At 38.0% G+C, this 22,377-nt stretch overlaps 1 protein-coding gene across 2 annotated transcripts in view; it reads left to right on the forward strand.

The window, feature by feature from the left end:
• The first annotated feature begins 637 nt into the window (after positions 1–637).
• The window catches only part of RAD18 (RAD18 E3 ubiquitin protein ligase), a 101,865-nt gene continuing 80,125 nt past the window's right edge, over positions 638–22,377 (forward strand). For both annotated transcript variants that reach the window (XM_055342659.1, XM_055342660.1), the window contains exons 1-4: positions 638–730; positions 6,586–6,667; positions 16,460–16,521; positions 17,991–18,061. In XM_055342659.1, the coding sequence (XP_055198634.1) occupies positions 680–730; positions 6,586–6,667; positions 16,460–16,521; positions 17,991–18,061 (266 nt within the window). In that variant the 5' untranslated portion in view covers positions 638–679. The remainder of the gene's footprint in view (positions 731–6,585; positions 6,668–16,459; positions 16,522–17,990; positions 18,062–22,377) is intronic.

Below are 22,377 nucleotides of genomic sequence, written 5' to 3' on the forward strand. Positions count from 1 at the left end.
AAAGAAAGAACTATTTGAAGTCCAGAGGCCCTTATTTGTAACTCTACTCAGCTTTCTGAGCAGAAGCTTCCTCTTGTGTAAACCAGCAAGGGTAATGCTAACAGGTGTGAAAACCCCTACTCAGAGCAGGGACAGGTCACTACAGCAAGCACAGAGGGCAACGTGAGGAGGGGGCATAAGCCTAGACCTTGAAAGGTCTGGCAAGTTCTGGATTTGGTTTTTGACCGTCTTTCCCTAACAGTCAGCAGGCATTAATTTAACAAGTGTGCAAAACCTGATGTGCGCTTTTTTTTTTTTTTAAAGATTTTATTTATTCATGAGAGACAGAGGGAGAAGCAGGCTCCATGCAGGGAGCCTGACGTGGGACTCGAGCCCGGGTCTCCAGGATCACACCCCGGGACGAAGGCAGGGGCCAAACCGCTGAGCCACCTTAGGGAAAGTCGATGTATGCTTTTTAACCGCTTAAATGCTCGGAGAGGCCAAGGGAAGCTCCGCGCGTGCGCAGTGAGAGCATCCTTGGCTGCGCTCCGCCCACGTACTACAACTTCCAGCAGGCTCCGCGCTCGCCGCCGGCGCGTCGCTGGCTGATGATGTAATGCGTAGCGCGGGGAATTTGGAGTAGCGGCGGAGCGCGGGAGGCCAGTGGGTGCCGGGCCCCCCAGCTTCCTCAGGGCAGACCATGGACTCCCTAGTCGAGTCTCGGTGGCCTCCAGGCCTGGCGGTCATGAAGGTGAGCGCTCGGGGGGAGGTTGGGTGCACCGGGGTGTCCGCCGGAGGCCAGTCCCGCCTTGAGAGGGCAAGAGGAGGAGACGGGAGCCGCGAGCTGGGCCGGGTACCGCTCAGCGACCTGGTGGTTTGGGGCCTCGGCTTCCTGTTGCTGCGAAGTGGCGGGGTCAGGCCTCGGTCCCTCGTGGGGGGCTTAGGCGGGCCGTTCAGTGGCACCGGCACCGAGCCGTTCAGCCACGAGAGTAGCAATGACCTCGAGGGGAACGCCTCCCCCCCCCCAGCAGTGACAACGACAGTGGCCGCCCACCGTCTCTGCGGCCTGCTGCTCGTCAACGTTAGGTAAACCCCGCGGTGCATTAGCTGACGGTTTCGCACCTGCTCTGCCTGCTTCCTTGCTGGCCCTGGCGCCTCCCGGACGTGCCCTAACGCCTGACCCTGGTGCGCCTCCCTTTTACGCGGGGAGACCAGGGCTCAGGCTCTGCACCAGCCTTTCATCTCATTACATCATTTCCCTTCAGTGGCATTGGTTTGTTTTTGGCCGAGGCATCCCAGGCCCGTTTACAGTTTACAGGAGCCGTGAGCCCTGGGTTCCTGCTGCGCTGGAGCAGCAGCAAATGCACGCTTGGCCGTGCGAGCTTAAGCATCGGTCGCTTGCTCCCCCCACCCCCCGGCCCCCCCGCCCGTGCTCTGTAATTATGTATGTCTGTTTGTGTGCAAGATCACTTTCTAGTTCTGTTCCCCATTTTTGTAGATTTGGGGGTTACGGTATCTGTCCCACTGACGCTGAAGACTGACTTTGAGGAGTAAGTGAAGGGGTTTGGGGAAGGTTAAAATAAGTATAAGGCCTTTCTTCTTGCCATCACCAGGGTCATCGACAGTGCTTGAGGACTTGAGATAGCCCCGTGGTGAGAAGCTGACATTGTGGAAGCATCTAGGAAACATGTCGTTTTGGAGTTGTGGCCTTGGGGTCAAGGTACCATGGAGGAGGGACGCCTCCGTGGCTCAGCGGTTCAGCGCCTGCCTTTGACCCAGGGCCGGATCCTGGAGTCCCGGGATTGAGTTTCACATCGGGCTCCCAGCATGGAGCCTGCTTCTCCCTCTGCTTGTGTCTCTGCCTCTCTCTCTCTCATGAGTAAATAGATAGTCTTTTTTTTTTTTTTTAAAGATTTTATTTATTTATTCATGGTAGTCACACACACACAGAGAGCGAGCGAGAGAGAGAGAGGCAGAGACATAGGCAGAGGGAGAAGCAGGCTCCATGCAGGGTGCCCGACGTGGAATTCGATCCCAGGTCTCCAAGATCGTGCCCTGGGCCAAAGGCAGGCACCAAACCGCTGCACCACCCAGGGATCCCATAGATAAAGTCTTAAAAAAAAAAAAAAAAAAAAGTACGGTGGAGAAGAACATAGGTTTGAGATCCAGTGGTCTTGGTTTAAATCTAGCCGCTGGCTCTTATTTAACTGTGTGATCTCGAGTGGGTTACTTAACCTCTCTGAGCCAGAATTTCCTCAACTATAAAGTGGAGACAAAGAGAAATAGTTTATGGGATTGGTTAAATGAGTTGATGTGTGTAGATAGGGATCCTGTCTGGCTTATTATTCACTATGCTTACCAGTGCCTGACACATAGAACATGCTCAGAGATTATCTAATTGGTTGAAGGTCCTAAGTATCTGGAAGGTAGTAAGCATTCAGTTAATATGTCTTTATTATTATCATTTTTTTAAAAAAAGATTTCATTTATTCATGAGAGAGAGAGAGGGGCAGAGACACAGCAGAGCGAGAAGCAGGCTCCATGCAGGGAGCAAGATGTGGGACTTGATCCTGGGTCTCCAGGATCATGCCCTGGACTGAAGGCAGGGCTAGACCCCTGGGCCTCCTGGGCTGCCCCTCTATTATTATCGTTAGTACTTAACATGCAGTATTTCTTTCCCCCATTTTTATTTGTTATTTGGAAGATTGAATTGGATAAAGGAAGTAAAAGCTCTGCGGCTTGTAAAGCTTCTTGGTTTGTAGATTTAAGCTTATTTTACCACAACTTCCACAGTGTTCTTTAGAGGCAGGATTTGATGTCTCACCACAGCATTGAATATAGGGTTCAGCACCCAAGAGTGTTCAGAGATGGAGTTGATTGAGCCCATATTAGAATCATGGTGGAAAGCCAGCCCCCGCTAGTGTTTTCTATTTTTCTAATAGCTCTGTATTGTATTTTTACCGTTTGTACTTATTAATACTCTTAGTTTTGCCCACCCCTCCCCACCTCTCACCTTCCTAGCAACCACAAGTTCTCTGTATTTAAGAGTCTGGCTTTTTTGTTTGTTGATTTTGTTTTTTTAGATTCCACATAAAAGTGAAATGATATGGTATTTGCCTTTCTGTCAGACTTACTCACTTGGCATACATAATACCCTCTAGGTCCATCCATGTTGTCACAAATGGCAAGATCTTATTCTTTTTTATGGCTGAGTAATATTACATTGTATATATATGCACCACATCTTCTCTATGCAACCACTGACATTGGTTGCTTCCCTATCTTGGCTATTGTAAATAATGCTGCAATAAACATAGGGTTCCACATGTCTTTTCAAATTGGTGTTTTCATTTTCTTTGGGTAAATACTTTGTAGTGGAATTACTGGATCATATAATATTTCTGTTTTTAACTTTTTGAACCTCCATAGTGTTTTCCATAGTGGTTGCAGCAATTTACACGTTCCTACCAACAGTGCAGCAGGGATCCCTTATCTCCACATCCTCAGCAACACCTGTTATTCCTTGTTTTTTGATACTAGCCATTCTAACTGGCATGAGATGATGTCTTATGGTAGTTTTGATTTGCATTTCCCTCATGATTAGTGATGTTGAGCATCTCTCCCTGTGTCTGTTGACCATTTGTATATCTTTTTTGAAAAAATGTCTATTCAGGACCTCTGCCCATTTTTAAATGGGATTATTTAGGGGCTTTTTTTGGTATTGAATGTGTAAATTCTTTATTTTAGATATTAACCCCTCATTGAATATATCATTTGCAAACATCTCCCATTCACTGGGTTGCCTTTTTTTCTTCATGGTTGCTTTTGCTGGATAAAAGCCTTTTATTTTGATGTTTTCCCAATAGTTGATGTTTGCTTTTGTTTCCCTTGTCTGAAGAGACATAGCTATAAATATGTTGCTAAGGTGATGTCCAAGAGATTACTGGCTGTTGTTCCTTTTAGGAGTTTTATGGGTTCAGGACTCACATTTAAGTCTTTAATCCACTCTGAACTTACTTTGTATATGGTATAAGAAAGTGGTCCAGTTTCATTTTTTTTGCGTGTAGCTGTTTAATTTTTCCAACACCATTTGTTGAAAAGACTGTTCTTTCTCCTTTGTGTAGTCTTGCTTCCCTTGCTGTAGATTGACTGACTGTAGAGGTATGGATTTATTTGTGGGCTCTCTATCCTGTTCCAGTGATCAATGTTTTTTAATCCCTTTATTATATACCTACCAATTTCTCGTCTAGTTTTTGCTTGAACTTTTTCCAGGGACAAGGAATTAGCTGCTCCCAGAAGTAGTTCTGTTTGAAATTCTTTCTTACACGAAATAGAAATCGGATTCCACAACCATGGTTGCTAACCTAGGATTCATAGAAAGACTTTCATATCCAGAATTATTTATAAAATTTTTGTTTGTATGTGTTTTTCTGAGAGTTCATGGTTTTTATTTATATATTTAAAGGGATCTGTGACCCCAAAAACTTAAGAACCTTTCCACTAATTATTAAGTCTTTTCATTGATTGCCTACTTCCCCCTTCCACTTCCCCTCTTCTAAGTTGAAAAAGTCCTAGAGCAGTCACTTGACCACTCTGATTTACTGCAGTGCATGTTATGGTCTTGAAAGGGCATGACTAGAAATTTGGATAAGAATGTTATAGCTCGTGTGATACAGTGTGACATTCCACAGATCTTGGCCAGTATGTATCAGAACCACTCCTCCAGAAAGGATAGTTGTATAGAAGAAAGCACTCTGACTTCCAGCCCTACCTCTGTTCTTAATTGATGTTCACACAGTCCTCTAGCTTTTTGTGTCAGTGGTAGTTTACCATCCAAAATAATGGAAGATTTGGCATTTTCATTTTTATTTTCCTGGTTTTATAGTAACAGGAAATTTTGGTTTTGACAACTTATAAATGGAGTATGTGTATATAAGTAGAAAATTAAAATTTAGATTAAGATAAAGGAGAAAATGGAAGTTACCCATCACCCTACCACCATCCAGAGGTTACCATGGTTTAATGTTTTCTCTGTTTAATGTGTGTGTATGATGTGTATATGCATTTAAAATTTGGGATCACTTTGGAGTCAACTTCTTGGGTTTGATTCAGCCACTTAAAAGCACTGTAGACTTCATCTGTAAAAATGGGATACAGATGCTATAGACCTCAGAAGATTGTTATGGAGATTAAACTGGATAGTTTATTGTAATGTATTCCTGTAGATTTGTTCTCTGATTTTTTTCCCCCATGGCATTAATGATTCTTTGAAACTGTTTTTTTTTTTTTAATGGCTTATGTAATATTTCATCATATAGACTGTTAGTGACATTGGTCTTTTTTGTTTGTATTTTGAAAATTTAGGTGATACACTCATGGCTGAAAAAATATGAAACTCCCTCCCAACCTGTCCTTTATCCAGTTTTCTGATCCATTACTATAATTTATTACTTCATTGTGTATCTTTTTGGAATTTCTTTGTATGTATACAAGGTAAAAACAGAATACGTTTTTATTCGGCGCTCTCTTTTTAACAAAATCAGCATACCTTCTTTCTTGTGCTTATTTGGCAATCTTTCCATATTATTACGTGAGTGAACTCCCTCTTTTTTTTTTCTTTTTCTCTTAAAATCTGCTCCAGTAGGGCAGCCCTGGTGCAGCCCAGGGCGTGATCCTAGAGACCCGGGATCGAGTCCCACGTCGGGCTCTCTGTGTGGTGCCTGCTTCTCCCTCTGCCTGTGTCTCTGCCTCTCTCTCTCTGTCTCTGTGAATAAATAAAATAAAATCTTAAAAAAAAAAATCTGCTCCAGTAGTCTACTGAATGGAGTAGCATTTTATTTTAAATGATTTAGAAGATTTTGCATTGTGAGAATAGACCCTTTCCTATTTGGATTGCATTCCAGGCTGACACACACCTGTCTAACTTCCCAGATTGACCACGTCTTTACCTTCTTCTGCTGTCACTGGCTCCAGCTTTTTCCAGGCCTTCCTCAGTTGGCTCCACCATGTCGTAATTACCATGTGATACCGTGCAGAAAGCACTGGACTGACTGCCAGCAGGGACATAGGAAATTTAGTCCTGGCTTGACTCATGCCTAGTATGTGTGTGTGTTCCCTCATTTGTGGAGTAAGGGTTTTAACAAAACACTTTCTAATGTTTGGCTTTAACATTGTTTGATTTTGTTCTTAATCTGTGTGGTGAATGGTTATTGGTACCTTTCACTCAGTCGTGACTGGGAATGGGGTCTGAAGTGGAAGAAGCTTGGAGTAGGAGCTGGAAACACATGGGAAATGGAACAGGAATGGAGTAGCCCTTTTGTAAAGGGTTGATGCTGTGGAACAGGAAGCTGTACAGTGTCAACTCTGTCTCTCGAAAGCTTTTTCAGTAACTTGACATTTGAATGTGTCAGTTACAAATGAGAAGGTTTTTCTTGATTAATTAATGTGGAGTTAATTCTGAGTTTGTTAATTCTGAGTTTGTATTTGCAAAAGAGTACTATTAAGTTGTTTGTTTTTTTTTTTTTAGGGGATGGAAAAAGAGTTCTGTGGTAGACATTCCAGTCTTGGTGTTTTTCTGATAGGTATATATGTATTTTTGCATTTCAGACAATAGATGATTTGCTGCGCTGTGGAATTTGCTTTGACTATTTCAACATTGCAATGATGATTCCTCAGTGTTCACATAACTGTAAGTATGCATTGTCTCTGTGAGTTAGTAAAAATGTGATTTTTATATAAGATAGTGTTAATTTAACACCAAATGTGAGTACACATTTATTTTTCCCTGTTGGCTCCTCTATCTTGAAGTTTTCAGATGATACTTTTGCCTTCCTCTTGGATATCTATTTTTTTAAAGCAGAAAATTATTATATTTTAATATGCAACTTCTGTACAACCAAAAGGTAAAACATCACTATAAAGTGTTGGTGAGAAAACATGGTATTTCATTTGCAACGTATGGCAAATAGTTGACATCCTTACTCATAAATGCTCTCTTAGAAACCAGTAACAAGAACACTAACATTCCAAGGGAAATGAAACACACACACACATAGAGGAAAATGAAATAACAATGACTAGTAAGGTTTAAGGATATATGAAGATGTCTGAACTGAGTAATAAGAGAAGAAAAACAATTTCTTTGTAATATTATATTGTCAAAGATTAAAACATTGACATCTAATATTTATAGATTTTGGAAAACAGAAGTCTCATAGATAAACACTGAGTGACAAGATTGATAACAATCTTTACAATTTTGGGAAAACCTACTTTTTGACTCAAAATATAAATTTTGGATATTCTTAATTCCAATGAAATGGAACTATTAGGACTATTTCAACAAATTGGGTAGAAAAATTAGAAATAATTTATATATAAGCATGTTACTGCATAGAAAGTTTGTAGCTAATGTATGGGTCCAGGAGACTGCTTGCATATCAGTTTACTTGCCAGTACACCCCAAAAGGATATGCACAAAACTCTGTTAACAGATAATGTTGAAGAGTAGAATCAGGAGGAGAAAAAAGCATTTAAGAAGTAAAAATACTATCCTTCACAAATTTCTGTGTTCTTGGAAGTCTGGAAAAAGATAATTTTTTATGAATCAATTTTAAGTTTACCCTGGGGTAAGTGAAAATTATAAATATGTGCACTTAAGACATATGGGAACACTGAAATTAAGCCTTCATTGACAACTGTCCTGAGCTTCTCTTTGTAATAACGTCTCCATCATTCAAGCTCCCAAGATTTTAGTCCATTGTCAACAATGAAAGCAGTGAGCATGTATGGTTACAATTCTCCCCAGTGACAGATACCCTCTAGGTAACTTTCAAATGTGAGCTTTCTCAGTCCAGTTTTTCTGATCTTTGAGAGGATCTCCTCCAACACATAATCTGTACATTATGAAGACTGTCTTTTGGGTTTGAAGATGATGGTAGAAGCGATAGCATCGGTTTCCTATTTAGTCATCATCACACTCATTTCTCCAGGGGGATATTCCTGGGGCCAGAGATGGGAGTGAAGAACACTTGAAGGAGTAATATTGCCAGCAGAGGTCTGGTAGTACTAATTCTTGCTATTAAAAGCAAAGATGGCAAAAGTGTGTTTTCCTGGAACTATCATCTACTGTGGTTCTCAGTTAAGACCCATGAGTTAAGAAAGTCTATAGGACAAAGAATGTTCCTGATGTCAGCTGTCCTTGGGCTATCTGTAAATCTCTTCTTTTCGTGTTCATCTCAAATCCCATCTTCTCCCGTATTCTTTTCTTATGTCCCCTCTTGGATATTTATATGCCTATTGTAAAATTACAGCAATAAAGATCTTGGTCACTGTACGTGGTTCTTTATTTGCTTGGTACTTTTAGGCAAATTTTAGGCAAATGTTAAATTTCAGAGTTTTTGTTTTGTAACAGGAAAACACATAGGTAGTTCAATCATGTAGTCCTTGACATGAATATTCAAAGTTTAAAGATATATTCAAATATATTCAAATTTTAAAAATCCCAGTGGGAGAATCTACCACTAAAGAGTATTATAGACAATTTTATCACTTACCTTTCTGTGTGAGGCTGGAAAGACTCCTATATTGAAATTTGCTTGTACTTAGCTTTATGAGTTTATTATGTATTTTTTATTCTTTAATATTTTATTTATTTATTTATTTGAGAGAGAAAGAGATACAGAGAGAGCACATGCAGGAGCGGGGGCAGAGGGAGGGGGAGAGGGAGATGGAGATGGAGATTCATATTCCCACTGAGCATGCAGGACCCTGGGATTATGACCTGAGCCTAAGGCAGAGGTTTAACCATCTGAGGCACCCGTGTGCCCTTGTAGGTTGAGGCATTTAACACATAGTGGAGAACTTGTTATTGTTTAGGAGCTATTTTCAAGTGATTTTTCTTGGAAGGTTAAAAAACAAAAAAAAGGGAGGCTCAAAAAACAGTTTTGATGGAAAAGTTAGCAAAGAGTGAAGAGAATGGTGGTGGTAGTGGCATGGGCATTAGAGGTATACTTAGGCTTGACTCTACTCCCCCACTTAACTAGCTGGTTGAATTTGCAAATGCTAACATTTCTTCAAATGTAAAAATTTGATGAATAATTTCTACTTTAGAAGATGATTAAATGTACAGAACTCAGTGTCTGGCATGTTATAGGACCTTAATAATTGTTAATTCCTTTTTATATTAGATTGACATTAGTAAAGATAAGTTTTGGGGATTTTCTGAATATGCGTTAAAATAATCTTTATTTAGGTGTAATTTACAATAATAAAATACATCAATTTTAAATGCATAGTAAAGTGTGCAAGCGTCAGTGAGGTTTGACAAAGATGTATACCATGTAACCACTATAATTAAAATACTGTACATTTCAATTTCCTGGTAGAGTATTTCCCATCCTGGGCAGCCTAGGTTGCTCAGTGGTTTAGTGCCGCCTTCAGCCCAGGGCCTGATCCTAGAGACCTGGGATCGAGTCCCACATCAGGCTCCCTGCATGGAGCCTGCTTCTCCTTCTGCGTCTCTCTCTCTCAATGTGTCTCTCATGAATAAATAAATAAAATCTTTTTTTTTTTTAAAGAGTATTTCCCATCTTAGTCAATATAGCCTCAGGCAATAACTGTGTGTGTGTGTGTGTGTGTGTGTGTGTGTGTGTGTTTCTGGACTCTTTTCTGTTTTTCTCTATGTTTATCCTTGTGCCAATACCACATTATTAATTACTGTCACTTTGTAGTAAGTCTTGATGTCAGACATGTTAAGTCCTCCCATTTTGTTTTTCTTTATCAAAATAAATTGGACCTTTTTGATCTTTGCATTTTATGTACATTTTCATATATATTTTAGACTCAGATTTTCATTTCTACAAAAAAGCCTGCTGGTATGTGCATTGGTTTTCTCCTCAATCTAGAGATCAATCTGGGTAGAAATGACTTATTAACAATGTTGAGTCTTCAACAGATGAACATGATATATTCCTCTGATTTTATAGCTTTAATTTCTCTCAACAGTATGGTTTACTTTTCATTGTACAGTCCATGAACATAGAAATACAATTTTTTAATTGACCTTTTATCTTGTGATCTTGATAAATTCACTTTTACCAATTTTGTTGGTAAACAAAATTGTCGATGCCTTTGGAATTTTAACATACATAGTCATGTCATCTGTGGATAAAGACACTTTTACTTTCTAATTTCTATGCCTTGTATTTGTTTTACACAGGCTAGTATTTCTAGTACAATGTTAAATAGAAGTGATGTGGGTGGACATCGTTTTCTTAGTCCTAATTTTGTGGGGAAATCATTTAGTCTTTTAAATATTATGTTAGCTATAGTGTTCCTATATTTTTAATACATTTTCATAAATTTATCAAGTTGAGGCAGTTCCTTTCTTAATTAGCTGAGAGGTTTGTTTTTTTTTTTTAAATATAAATGGCTATTGAATTTTGTCAAGTGTGTCTTCTGCATCTATGGAGATGTTCATATGATCTTACTTTATAATATTATACAATTGCTTTTTGATTGTTAAAACAACCTTGTATTCTTTTCATTAAATTTATCTATTTATTTTAGCTGTTGAGTTTTTTGGCACAGAATTTTTTAATACTATTCCTTATTACTTTTTTCCTTTTCATGGTTGAAGGATCTGTAGCAATGTCTTATTTTATCCCATATGCTAGAAATGTCTGTTTTCTATTTTTTCCTTAATTTATCAATTTTATTACTCATTTTAGGGAACCAGCATTTAGTTCATTGTTTTCTGTATTTTGTCTTTTTTCTATTCATTGATCTATACTTTTTATTTGTTTGACATTACATCTTTCTTTTCTCATATAACTATGTGAAGCTATAAATTTTCCTCTAAGGCCTGCTTTAGCGACATCCCACACATTTTAATATGCATTTTCATTTTTAGTCAATTTAAAATGTATCTGAATATGCTTTGTGATTTCTCTGACTCATGAGTCATTTAGAAGTCTGTTTTAAATATTTGGGAGTTTTCTTGATGTTTTCCTATTACTAATGTCTAATTTTGTTATGTTCTGGTCAGAGAACATAATCTGATTTCATTTCTTGAGAATTTTCTTAGACATTTTTATAGTCCATCATATGATATTTCTTGGTTAGTATTTTTTTTTCTTTCCCCTTGGTTAATGTTTCATGTATACTTGAAAAGAATGTCTATCCTGCTGTAGTTGGGTGGAGTATTCTATAAATGTCAAATATTCAAGCTGGTTGATCTTTAAGTAGTCTTTATATTTTATCAATAATGAGAGAGGTGTGTTGAAATCTCCCAACTATATTACAGATTTGTCTAGTTTTCCTTTTACATTTGTCAGTTTTTGCTTTATGTCTAACAATGTATATATGGTTAACAATACTATATATGTAACAATTTGTTAATAGGGTAAATTTCATGTTAGTTGCTTATGGAAGGATCATAATTCTGGACCCTGTTACTTTCTCATGAACAGAGATGGACATCCCTTCTGTAGATGAAAGATCACTTTTTATGAATTTGGTGAACTCTGCTTAGTTGAAAAAATTAGCTTTTACTTCTTTTTTTTTTTTTTTTAAGATTTTGTTTATTCATGAGAGAGAGAGAAAAGCAGAGACATAGGCAGAGAGAGAAGTCAGCTCCCTGTGGGAAGCCCATTGCAGGATTCAATCCCAGGACCCCGGGATCATGCCCCAAGCTGAAGGCAGATGCCCACCTGCTGATCCACCCAGGTGTCCCTACTTTTATTTTCATTATTTGTTTCTTTGTCACCTAGAGTTATCATTCTTTAAGAGGAAGTCAGTAGGGAGTACTTTCAGGATGATTATTTTATGAGCACTTATTTTTCATATTGTACCTCTCATGATTTGGTAGGCCTTTTCTACTAAACACCACTTGTCACAGGCTCCTTCAATACCAAAAGTTGCTTTGGGTCTGTAGTATTGTTTTAGTTGACACAAAAGTCCACGGAGATTAATAGGAACTAGATTTGGCTATCATGTTTCACTGTTGTCCTGGATTGACTTGAATTGGTGACCCAGAATCCTACCCATTTATTGCTGCTCCTTAAACATTCAGGATTTATCATTTTAAACTTTATTCTGTTTTGCTCTATCTTTTTTGGATATGGTTAATGAACATTACATCTGCAGTTCTGCTGTTAAGGACACTTTATACTATTGGAGTGAGATATATTGGCAGAATGCAAGTCAGTTAAATTGATCCAAAATCATTCTTTAAAGAGTACTTTTTTGGGAGAGTGAATGGACTTATTCCAATCTATAAAACACCATTAAGTGAGAAATGTTTTTACTCATAGATTGGTGTGTTCAAGTGCTAGTTTTCATTATACTTGTCCAGTGTTTCTGACTTGATAATGGAAGATGCTCAAAATATTAACTCCTAGTTGAAATCCTTGCCTTGTAGACATTGTTAAATTACCACTATTTTAAAGATGGATCAGCAGTCATTTTTCTTTTTTGTTTTGTGGGTTTGGATGTACAAAACTAATTGAGGTTTCTGCTTTAATAAAAGGCAATTTAATTTCTTTATTTTTAAGTGAAATATGAAGTATTCCATTTATTGACCTTTGCTAAATTAAGAGGCAGTGGAAGTTTCCTTTAGGCAAATAATGTGTTTTTCTTCTTTTATATTCTTATGAGGCAGCACTGTGAAATAAGATGGGAGAGTAGTGATAGCTATACATATGGCTGGGACATACAGTTATGCAGAACTGCATGTATGGGAATGCTGGAGTGCTGGTTGTCAGTAGGGATATTATTCTCTTACCAGCTAGCTGGCCATTTAACTCTAGAACTGGAGGCAGAGGCCAGCCTTTTCAACTTTCTAGGACCTATTCCTTTCAAATGGGGAACTAGATTTTCTGCTTTTAACTGGATACTCTAGAACTATTTTTGAAATGGTTCATTTTCTCATACAAGCCTTAAGATCACACACAAAAATAACTGGTTTAACTTTTAGAAATTGGTTTTTTACTGTTAGGATGCTAGGTTCTTGATAATTGAAAGCTAGCAGTTGGCTGTACCCTGTTTGAGATGAGAAATGCTTCCTTCCCCAAAGCTTGGATGTTTTTATTTTTATTTTTTTATGATTTATTTATTTACTAGAGAGAGAAGAGGGAGGATGCCAGCTGTGGGAGGGGCAGAAGGAGAGGGAGAGAATCTCAGGCTGACGCCCTGTGAGTGTGGAGCTCAATCTTATGGTCCTGAGATCTTGACCTGATCCAAAATCAGGAGTCTGACACTTAACAAATGGAGCCATCTAGGGGCACCCAAAGCTACCCTTTACATCACTGTTTTATTCTATTCTCCCCCACCCTATCTGCAGAGCTCATAGTTGGGTTTTGGGAGGAAAACCAGACTTGACAGGAGATTTAAATAAAGCCTTAGTTCAGAGCTCTTCAATGGTTCTACTTTGGTTGGAATGTGATAGTTGCTCACTAGAGAATACATTACACTGGTCTGCAGCTCACCAGTACATATTTGGTAGTAAACTAGTAGACTGAAATTAAGCCAAGAGCTTGATCCTCTTGTGCCTGTGTCTGGTTCATATGTGAAAACAAAACACATACAAGATTATGCAGAAGAGAAGGCAGTAGTCCCATTATATATACTCTGGTACATGTGATCTTGTAATGAAGTAGTATTTATTTGTTTTGTATAGGCATATATAATAAATATATTTTATAAGCAAATTGTATATATTTTATTTATTGTTTTTAAGATTTATTTATTTATTTATGATAGACATAGAGAGAGAAGCAGAGACACAGGCAGAGGGAGAAGCAGGCTCCATGCAGGGAGCCCAATGTGGGACTCAATCCTGGGTCTCCAGGATCGCGCCCTGGGCCAAAGGCAGGCACCAAACCACTGAGCCACCCAGGGATCCCCAAATTGTATATATTTTAAATAATTAATATGTTAAAAGCATGAGCTCTGGTACTTGCCTTTGTCACTTATTACCGTTGTGATCTTGGACAAATTGGCTGGACTCTGTGCTGCATTTTACTTATTGTAAAATAGGACTAATATTAGTACCAGCCTCAGGGTTGCTGTAGGATCAAAAGCATTATATATTAAACATACTTAAACAGAGCACATAGTAAGTGCACAGTGTTATGTTAAACCACATGAAATTGCTAATATTGTTCTTTTTTGATTTACCAAAAAATGACAGTTGTGTATAGTTAAACCTAACAGCAAAAACAGTAATTAAAAAAAATTATTGTTCAATCAATATCATCACATAATATGGATGCAAATTACTGACCAAAATCCATTGAATCAATATGACAGGGTAGGGCCTGGGAAAGCAAATGAAAACCAACAGTAATCTCTCCAAGTGATTTGGATGAGTAGCCAGGTTTGGGAAATCTTGATTTACAGTATTGCCCAGGAGATTTTTGTATACTGTGAAGAGAATAACATTGATAGTCAAGGGAATGAATCTGGGGAGGAATTTTTTTTTAAAGATTTTATCTTATTTATTCATGAGAGACACAGAGAGAGAGGGAGAGACACAGGCAGAGGGAGAACCAGGCTCCACACAAGGAGCCCGATGTGGGACTCGATCCCCAGACTCCAGGATCACGCCCTGAGCCAAAGGCAGGTGCCAAACCGCTGAGCCACCCAGGGATCCCCCTGGGAGGAATTTTTGCCTCAGAATGAATCATACCTCATGTCTCAGTTATATCTGATTTAGGTGATATTTAGAGGAGACTTTGGACTTTAGAGTCAGTGCTGGAATGAATTAAGACTTTTGGGGAGTGGTGGTATAGGATGAATGTATTTACACGAGAAGGGCATGGATTTTCAGGGGGCAAGTTGCAGAATGCTGTGGACTGAATTGTGTCCCTCCCAGAATTTGTAAGCCCTGAATCCCCAATATGATAGTATTTGGGAGATAATTAGGTTTAGTTGTGGCCATGAAGGTGGGCCCCTGATGAAGGGACTAGCGCCATTAAAAGAAGAGACACACGTAGCTTGTTCTCTCCCCCTGCCAAAGGAGGACACTGTGAGTAGGCAGGCAGCCATCTACCAAGTCAGGAAGGGAGTTCTCACCACAAACCTACCACATTGGCATCTTGATATTGAACTTCTCACCTCCAGAACTATGAGAAAATACATTTCTTTAAGGGACAATCTGTGGTATTTTATTATAGCAGCCCAAGCAGAATATTCTTCCCTCCAGTACTTTGTAGCATTGATGTCATTCATTCCACTTCTACAAAAGCGCACATAAGAAGGAATATACATATGTGTGTATGTCTACACACACACAAATAACCTAATACCTTGCTGCCATTGTTTTGACGAAACGTACCTGTTAGATCAATTAAGAATTAAAAAAAAGTTTTTATTTTACCTGTATTCCTTCTCCGGTGCTTTTCCTTTGTTTATTGTAGATCTAGGTTTCTTTCTTTCTTTTTTTTAAGATTTATTTATTTATTTATTTATTTATTTATTTATTTATTTATTTATTTATTCCTGAGAGACACAGAGAGGCAGAGCCTCTTTAAGTAAACTGAATTCTTTTTAATGAGACCCCTTCACTAAGCTGAATTTGGACTGCTAGCAAATTAGCTACCATTAGGGACCATTCTGTTTAGTCACATTTTTTGATCCCCTTTGGGAGATCATTTATACTGCCTTGGGTGTGAAGAATTTTGTTGATGCTGATTTCTTGCTTAAATCCTTAGGATTCATTACACTGAATAGTACTGAAATTGCCTCACTACTTTGTAAGCTCCTTGAGGTCAAGAACCTTCCCTTGTATATTTTTCTTTTCTTAAAGTGCTTGCCACAAAGTGCTTGTTTTTTTTTTAATTTTTTTTATTTGTTATTTATGATAGTCACAGAGAGAGAGAGAGAGAGAGAGAGAGAGGCAGAGACACAGGCAGAGGGAGAAGCAGGCTCCATGCACCGGGAGCCTGACGTGGGATTCGATCCCGGGTCTCCAGGATCACGCCCTGGGCCAAAGGCAGGCGCCAAACTGCCGCACCACCCAGGGATCCCCAAAGTGCTTGTTATATATGGGATCATTGACATCATTTATAGAGTTAGGATGTAGAAATCCTTAATTGCTAACCTAGGTATATATTATTTTTTAACAGGTGTATATGTCTTATTTCAAAATTTATATTTTAGAATGTTAGGCACAGGGATATCTGGCATTTTATACAATATCCATCTGAGGTCTTACATGTATGTTTCCTATATTTTATGGAGTTATGCTATCCTAGGGACTCATGATTATTATTATTTGGTATCTTTTCCTCTCCATAAAATGCTGTTTCATCACTTTTGCAGGTATGCATAGGTAGAATAGAGGTGTTAGAATTTTGAGATAATAATGATATACCTTAGATGATGGAAATATTCTAGGGCTTAAGTCAGATTTTGTTCAGATTCCTATATTATTAATATATCTTAACTAACTTATTACGTTGCATTTGTCTTTTTGCAGACTGTTCTCTCTGTATAAGAAAATTTTTGTCCTATAAAACACAATGTCCAACTTGTTGTGTGGTAAGTTTTTCCTTTTTTTTTTCTTGTAAACTTAATTGATTGGTGCACATATTTCTGTATCATGTATACACAAAAGCCCAAAGGAAGAGGTATAATTATTGAATTAAGCTACATAAAAGACATTTTCAAAAAGGACCTCTAAAACATATATAAACACATATATGGAGAACTAGGCTTTTTTCAATTTTTCATAAAGATTTCTGGTAATCAGTCTTTCAGGAAGTAGAATCTAATTTTAAGATCGGATGTTGCACTCTTTAAATCTTATGATCTGTTTTTATGGCTTCTCATGTTTTCTAATTTCTTACCTTGGGTAGAAAATCTGATGGTAGGATTATTCATTTGCATAGGATTGGTATTTAAGTATTTGTGTGGAAGGCAAAGATTCATGGTCATTGGGCTGAACCCAGCCTTACTGTTCCCTTTTTTTTTTCTTTTTTAAGATTTTATTTATGTATTTTAGAAAGAAGAAAGAGAGAGAGAGAGAGAGCTTGAGTGGGGAGAGGGGCAGAGGAAGAAGGAGAGAAACTCAAGCAGATTCCGCACTGAGCACGGAGCCTGACCTGGGGCTTGATCTCAGAACCCTGAGATTGTGACCTGAACCCAAATCAGCAGTCGGATGCTTAACCAACTGAGCCACCAAGGGGCCCCCATAATTATTCCTTACTTCTTTCCCAAATCAGGCCTTCAGGGAAAACAGTAGGAAATTTGTTGTTAGAATTTCTGAAGCATTTCAAGTAAATGAAAAGGTAGGTAAAAAGGCCAAGTAAACATAAATAGGAATAAAGAAAGAAGGGACCATGAGGTCTAATAGAAAGGATACTGGGACTAATTGAAGGGTTTGGGTTCTAGTTTGTTTCCTCTGGGAGCTACATGGTGTTAGGATGTCATTGAACTTCTCTGAACTATTTCCCTACATAAGAAATGATGCAGTTTAGCTTCCATGTTTAATCTCTTTACAGCTTGGTGTCATGCCATTGCCAAGATGGTATCATCAAGGAGATAAACTGAATACCATTCATGCCAAATAATTACGAAATCTGTCATTTTCCTGTTGGATTCCTGAACACCAATTTTGTTTTTAAATTTTCTTTGAACACCTAATGCCTCTCCCTCAGTGGTCACTTAAAAGATCATCTCTGTTCTGCTTTTCAGGAGAAATTTTTGGGATGGCATTTTGAATAAAGATTCTTGCTCATATTAGGGTTTATCTTAGTTGGTACAGAGCATATACAATTTTATCAGAAGCTATGTAGAGCTTTTATCAGACTTCCAGGCAGCAGATGCTGATTCATTGTTTTAAAATTCCATATAAGTATGAGATAAATGAACTTTATTTTGAGGCTTTCCTGGAAGACTTAGTGGGATGAGGAGTCTCAGGAGAATGGGTCACACATTTTCAAAACAAGATTATGACAAGTTATTTTATGATTTCTGACCTTTTTCCATCTGTTGTTTTTCCTTTCTAGACAGTCACAGAGCCGGACCTAAAAAATAACCGCATATTAGATGAACTGGTAAAAAGCTTGAATTTTGCACGGTATGATTTAATTTTGTGACTAACCCCTAACTCTCTGGCCTTTTATATGAGTCCTCTCTTTACTCTGTGCACTGTTGGGGCTTAGAGAATGCAGGGTTGCATATTTCGTGTAAAATAAAGGAAGCGACAACATTCATTAATCACTCATGTACAATCTCATGGTAATAATATTTTCTTCCTTTACTTGACAGAAAGTCTTAATCATGAAAAACAAGGTTTAAAATGCAGATTTGAGCACTTATTTTGGGTACTACAGAGGTCTTCCAGCTTCATCTTTTATTTTTCCTGTCCTACCCCTAGAACCATCCATTTTTCCAAGAAGCCCTGGTTCCTTTTAATGGAGAATGGTATTTAGAATCAGGATCTGGAGCTAGGTATGATCACTGTTACTGAGATGTCATTGCTTCTAAGCCCTCTCCGTGGACAGAGCTGGGTAACATATGCATGTGTACATATGTATATACTAACCTGTGTATACATGCATACCTGTAATTGTTTCTGTGGCTGTTATATATTAACCCATTAATTCTTAATCTGATTTACTCAGCATGTATAAGATGGTGTGCCATGTGAAACAGGTAATTGCTAGTACTTTATACAGCTCAGAAATATAGCTTTACTTATTATTAGCATGATGGTAGAAGTGAGTTTGGTCACCCAAAAGGATATAAGTGGCATATTTTACCAAACAGTATCTTGAATTATTTTTAGTTTTAATCATACAAATCAATCAGGAATTTTTATTATGGACATACTGTATATAGTTACTAGGTGTCCATCTCCTTAAGTATATAACTTCCTAGCTGTTGGAACAATTTTGGAGGTACATTACTTTGGTTCCGAAAATGTAAAGAGATTTCTTCTAAAAGAATCATACATTTTTAAAAAATTTTTTTTAATTTTTATTTTTATTTTATGATAGTCACAGAGAGAGAGAGAGAGAGAGGCAGAGACATAGGCAGAGGGAGAAGCAGGCTGCATGCACCGGGAGCCCGATGTGGGATTCGATCCTGGGTCTCCAGGATCACACCCTGGGCCAAAGGCAGGCGCTAAACCGCTGCACCACCCAGGGATCCCAAGAATCATACATTTATTTCATTGGGTTGTGTCCTGAAATGATCACATTTAGTACTCTGAACTTGCCTAGTACGACATTCTAGAAATTGGCCTGGTTAGTCTTTTCCTTAAACCGTCATAAAAAAGTGCTGTTTTCTAGATTAAGAAACTCTAAGATTCTCTGATTCTCATAATTACAGTTGTTGCTTAAAGTCTTTCACCATTTAGATTTTGAAGTCTATGAGAAAGGAAGGAGCCATATCTTTAGAAAGAAATTTGAAAAATAAACATTTTAAAAGATTTTATTTATTTGAGAGAGTGAGAACGAGCAGAAGGGCGGGATGGAGGGAGAGGGAGAAGCAGGCTTCCTGCTGAGCAGGGATCCTGATGTGGGGCTGTATCCCAGGACCCTAGGATCATGACTTGAGCTGAAGGCTGACACTTACCTGACTGAGCCACCCAGGTACCCTAAAATTTTTTTTTTTAATTTAAATTCAATTTAGTTAACATATAGTGTATTATTAGTTTTGGGGGTAGAGTTTAGTGATTCATTAGTTGCATATAACTCCTAGTGCTTGTTCCATCAAATGTCCTCTTTAATGCCCATCACCCAGTTACCCTGTTTCGCTATGAACCTCCCCTCCAGCAACCCTCAGTTTGTTTCCTATAATTAAGAGTCTCTTATGGTTTCCCTTCCTCTCTGTTTTCATCTTATTGTATTTTTCCTTTCTTTCCCCTATGTTTGTCAGTTTTGTTTGTTAAATTCCACATATGAGTGACATCATGGTGTTTGTCTTTCTCTGACTGACTTATTTTGCTTAGCATAGTACTCTCTAGTTATAGCCATGTCATGGCAAATGGCAAGATTTTATTCTTTTTAATGGCTGAGTAATATTCCATTATAGATATATATCACATATTCTTTATCCATGCATCTGAAAGTGGGCATCTGGGTTCTTTCCATAGTTTGGCTACTGTGGACATTGCTGCTATAAACATTGGGGTCTAGGTGCCCTTTTGGATTATTACATTTGTATCTTTGGGGTAAATACCCAATGGTGCAATTGCTGGGTTGTAGGGTAGCTCTATTTTCAACTTTTTAAGGAACCTCCATACTGTTTTCTAGAGTGGCTGCACCAGTTTGCATTCTCACCAACAGTGTAAGAGGGTTCCTCTTTCTCTGCATCCTTGCCAACATTTGTCATTTCCTGACTTCTTAATTTCAGCCATTCTGACTAGTGTGAGGTGGTATCTTCTTGTGGTTTTGATTTGTATTTCCCTAGTGCCTACTGATGTTGAGCATTTGTTCAAGTGTCTGTTAGCCATTTGTGTGTTTAGAAAGGAATTTATTAGCTGTTTGATTTTCCCTGAGACAGTAAAATTGCATCTCAAGGCTTATTTTTTTCCTAGCTGTTACTGAAAGTGTAATGACTTCCCTGCTAGTAGGAAGAGAATCTCACAAAGCAAGCATAGGTTTGTTGAAGAGAGGTGATCAGCATAGACCTTTTGATACCTTAAAGGGAGGCCATGGAATGATGAAACTCTCCCTTTTCTCACTTACTCCCAAAAGGAATAGGCTGTTTAATTATTCATTATAGTGGGTGTGGTGGGGTGAGAAGCATTCTTTGTGGATTTGGGATGGATTTTATCATTTGTTTCTCCGTTTGCCATGAAATTGCCCTATGGTGAACATTTCGTGGACATCTGTCATATCTAAAGTACTGGGGTTCTCTATTTGGAAAATTAGTAGAGATGAAATTCAAGCCAATCAATTTCAGTACTTGTTTGACATCTGATTTAAGATTGATGAGGGAAGAAGTTTAATCTTATGACTAAAATGTAAGATATTTATATCATTTGTCAGTTTTGTTTCTTTATATCGATCATTGCCGTTTTAAGACGTGATGATTTTAAAAACTTTAATATTCTAAACCGAAATCAAAGAGTATTGGAAATAATATCAGAGATTTTTCAGACAAAAGACTGACGTTCAGATCTTTTCTTTAACTGCCCACTTAATTTCAAAGAACAGTGTTTTTTTTTTTCTTGGCTCAGTTTTATTCCAAATAATGTTCTTAAGAAACTGTGCTGTTTAATTAAGATTAAAATTAATTAAAATTTAATTAGAACATTTTTGTCTAAGTGGTCCATCATTCTTGAGCTAAGTAAGAAAATACTGTTTCTGTATTTTTGTGTAGCAGCCAGTCTGCATCAATGTCATTTTTGCAAATTGTGAGTGTAGAGCATCATTCACTGCTCTGGTTTATCCCCATCAAAGTAATGAATTTTTCTTCATGTAACTTATTCCCAAGTTTAAGAATCTAAACGTTTTAGATGGTGATCGTAATAGCTAATTCCCTGAGCATCTTATAAGAGTATATAGAATATACCTTTTCTTATGGTATAGTTTAAAGCATACTGGCTTTGGATTCCAGCATAACTGGGTTCTAGTCCTGGCCCTTCCAGTTGTGATGTGACTGTGATCAAAATATTAAACTTCTCAAGGCTCTGTTCCTCCTCTGAAAGTGGGAATAATATTATTGATACTCTCAGTGATCATTGTAAGGATTAGAAATAGAGAATTATACTAAAAGATACCCAGCATAATACCTGGAACAAAGGAAGCTAAGAAAAGATTCCTGTCATCATTATCATATATATTTTACCTGCATTTATATTGTCTTCCCGTGTATTATAGATTGATACTCTAAGGTGTTAATAAGAATATGTGCAAAAAAAAAAAAATAAGAATATGTGCTTTGGTGGGCCTCTGCCTGTTTAATTGAATGGTCCTAGACTGCTGTTCGCATGTTTTGGGTCCGAACAACATTTGCAGGAACTTGTACTAGTTAATGAAGTTCATGGACTTGGTCATATGGATTTCATGACTGCCTCTCTCTACCCAAAGACCTATTTTGGTTCTTGGCTACATTCTGAAGAGGTAAGGTTATTGTGTAGTTAACAAATGCACAAGATACTCCTGTGTTTTATGGAGTCACAATTATTCTGAAAGTCTGTAATTCACCCCCAAAATCTGAGCATCTATAATGAATGGTATTAGGCATTATAATACCAGCTCTCTTAAGTTAAATTTATATGAGTGATGGAAATGAAAGGAAAAGTTACCAATGCAGTTTAAGAACCCATTTTGGGATTATTACTTTCACACAGCTCGTATTTGAGGTGTGTGAATTGCAGCAGTCTCATGGTTTTAAATACCATGTGTCCATTCATGGCTTCCAAATTTATATTTTCAGCCA

This window comes from Nyctereutes procyonoides, unplaced genomic scaffold, assembly GCF_905146905.1.
Source record: "Nyctereutes procyonoides isolate TBG_1078 unplaced genomic scaffold, NYPRO_anot_genome, whole genome shotgun sequence".
Taxonomy (NCBI): domain Eukaryota; kingdom Metazoa; phylum Chordata; class Mammalia; order Carnivora; family Canidae; genus Nyctereutes; species Nyctereutes procyonoides.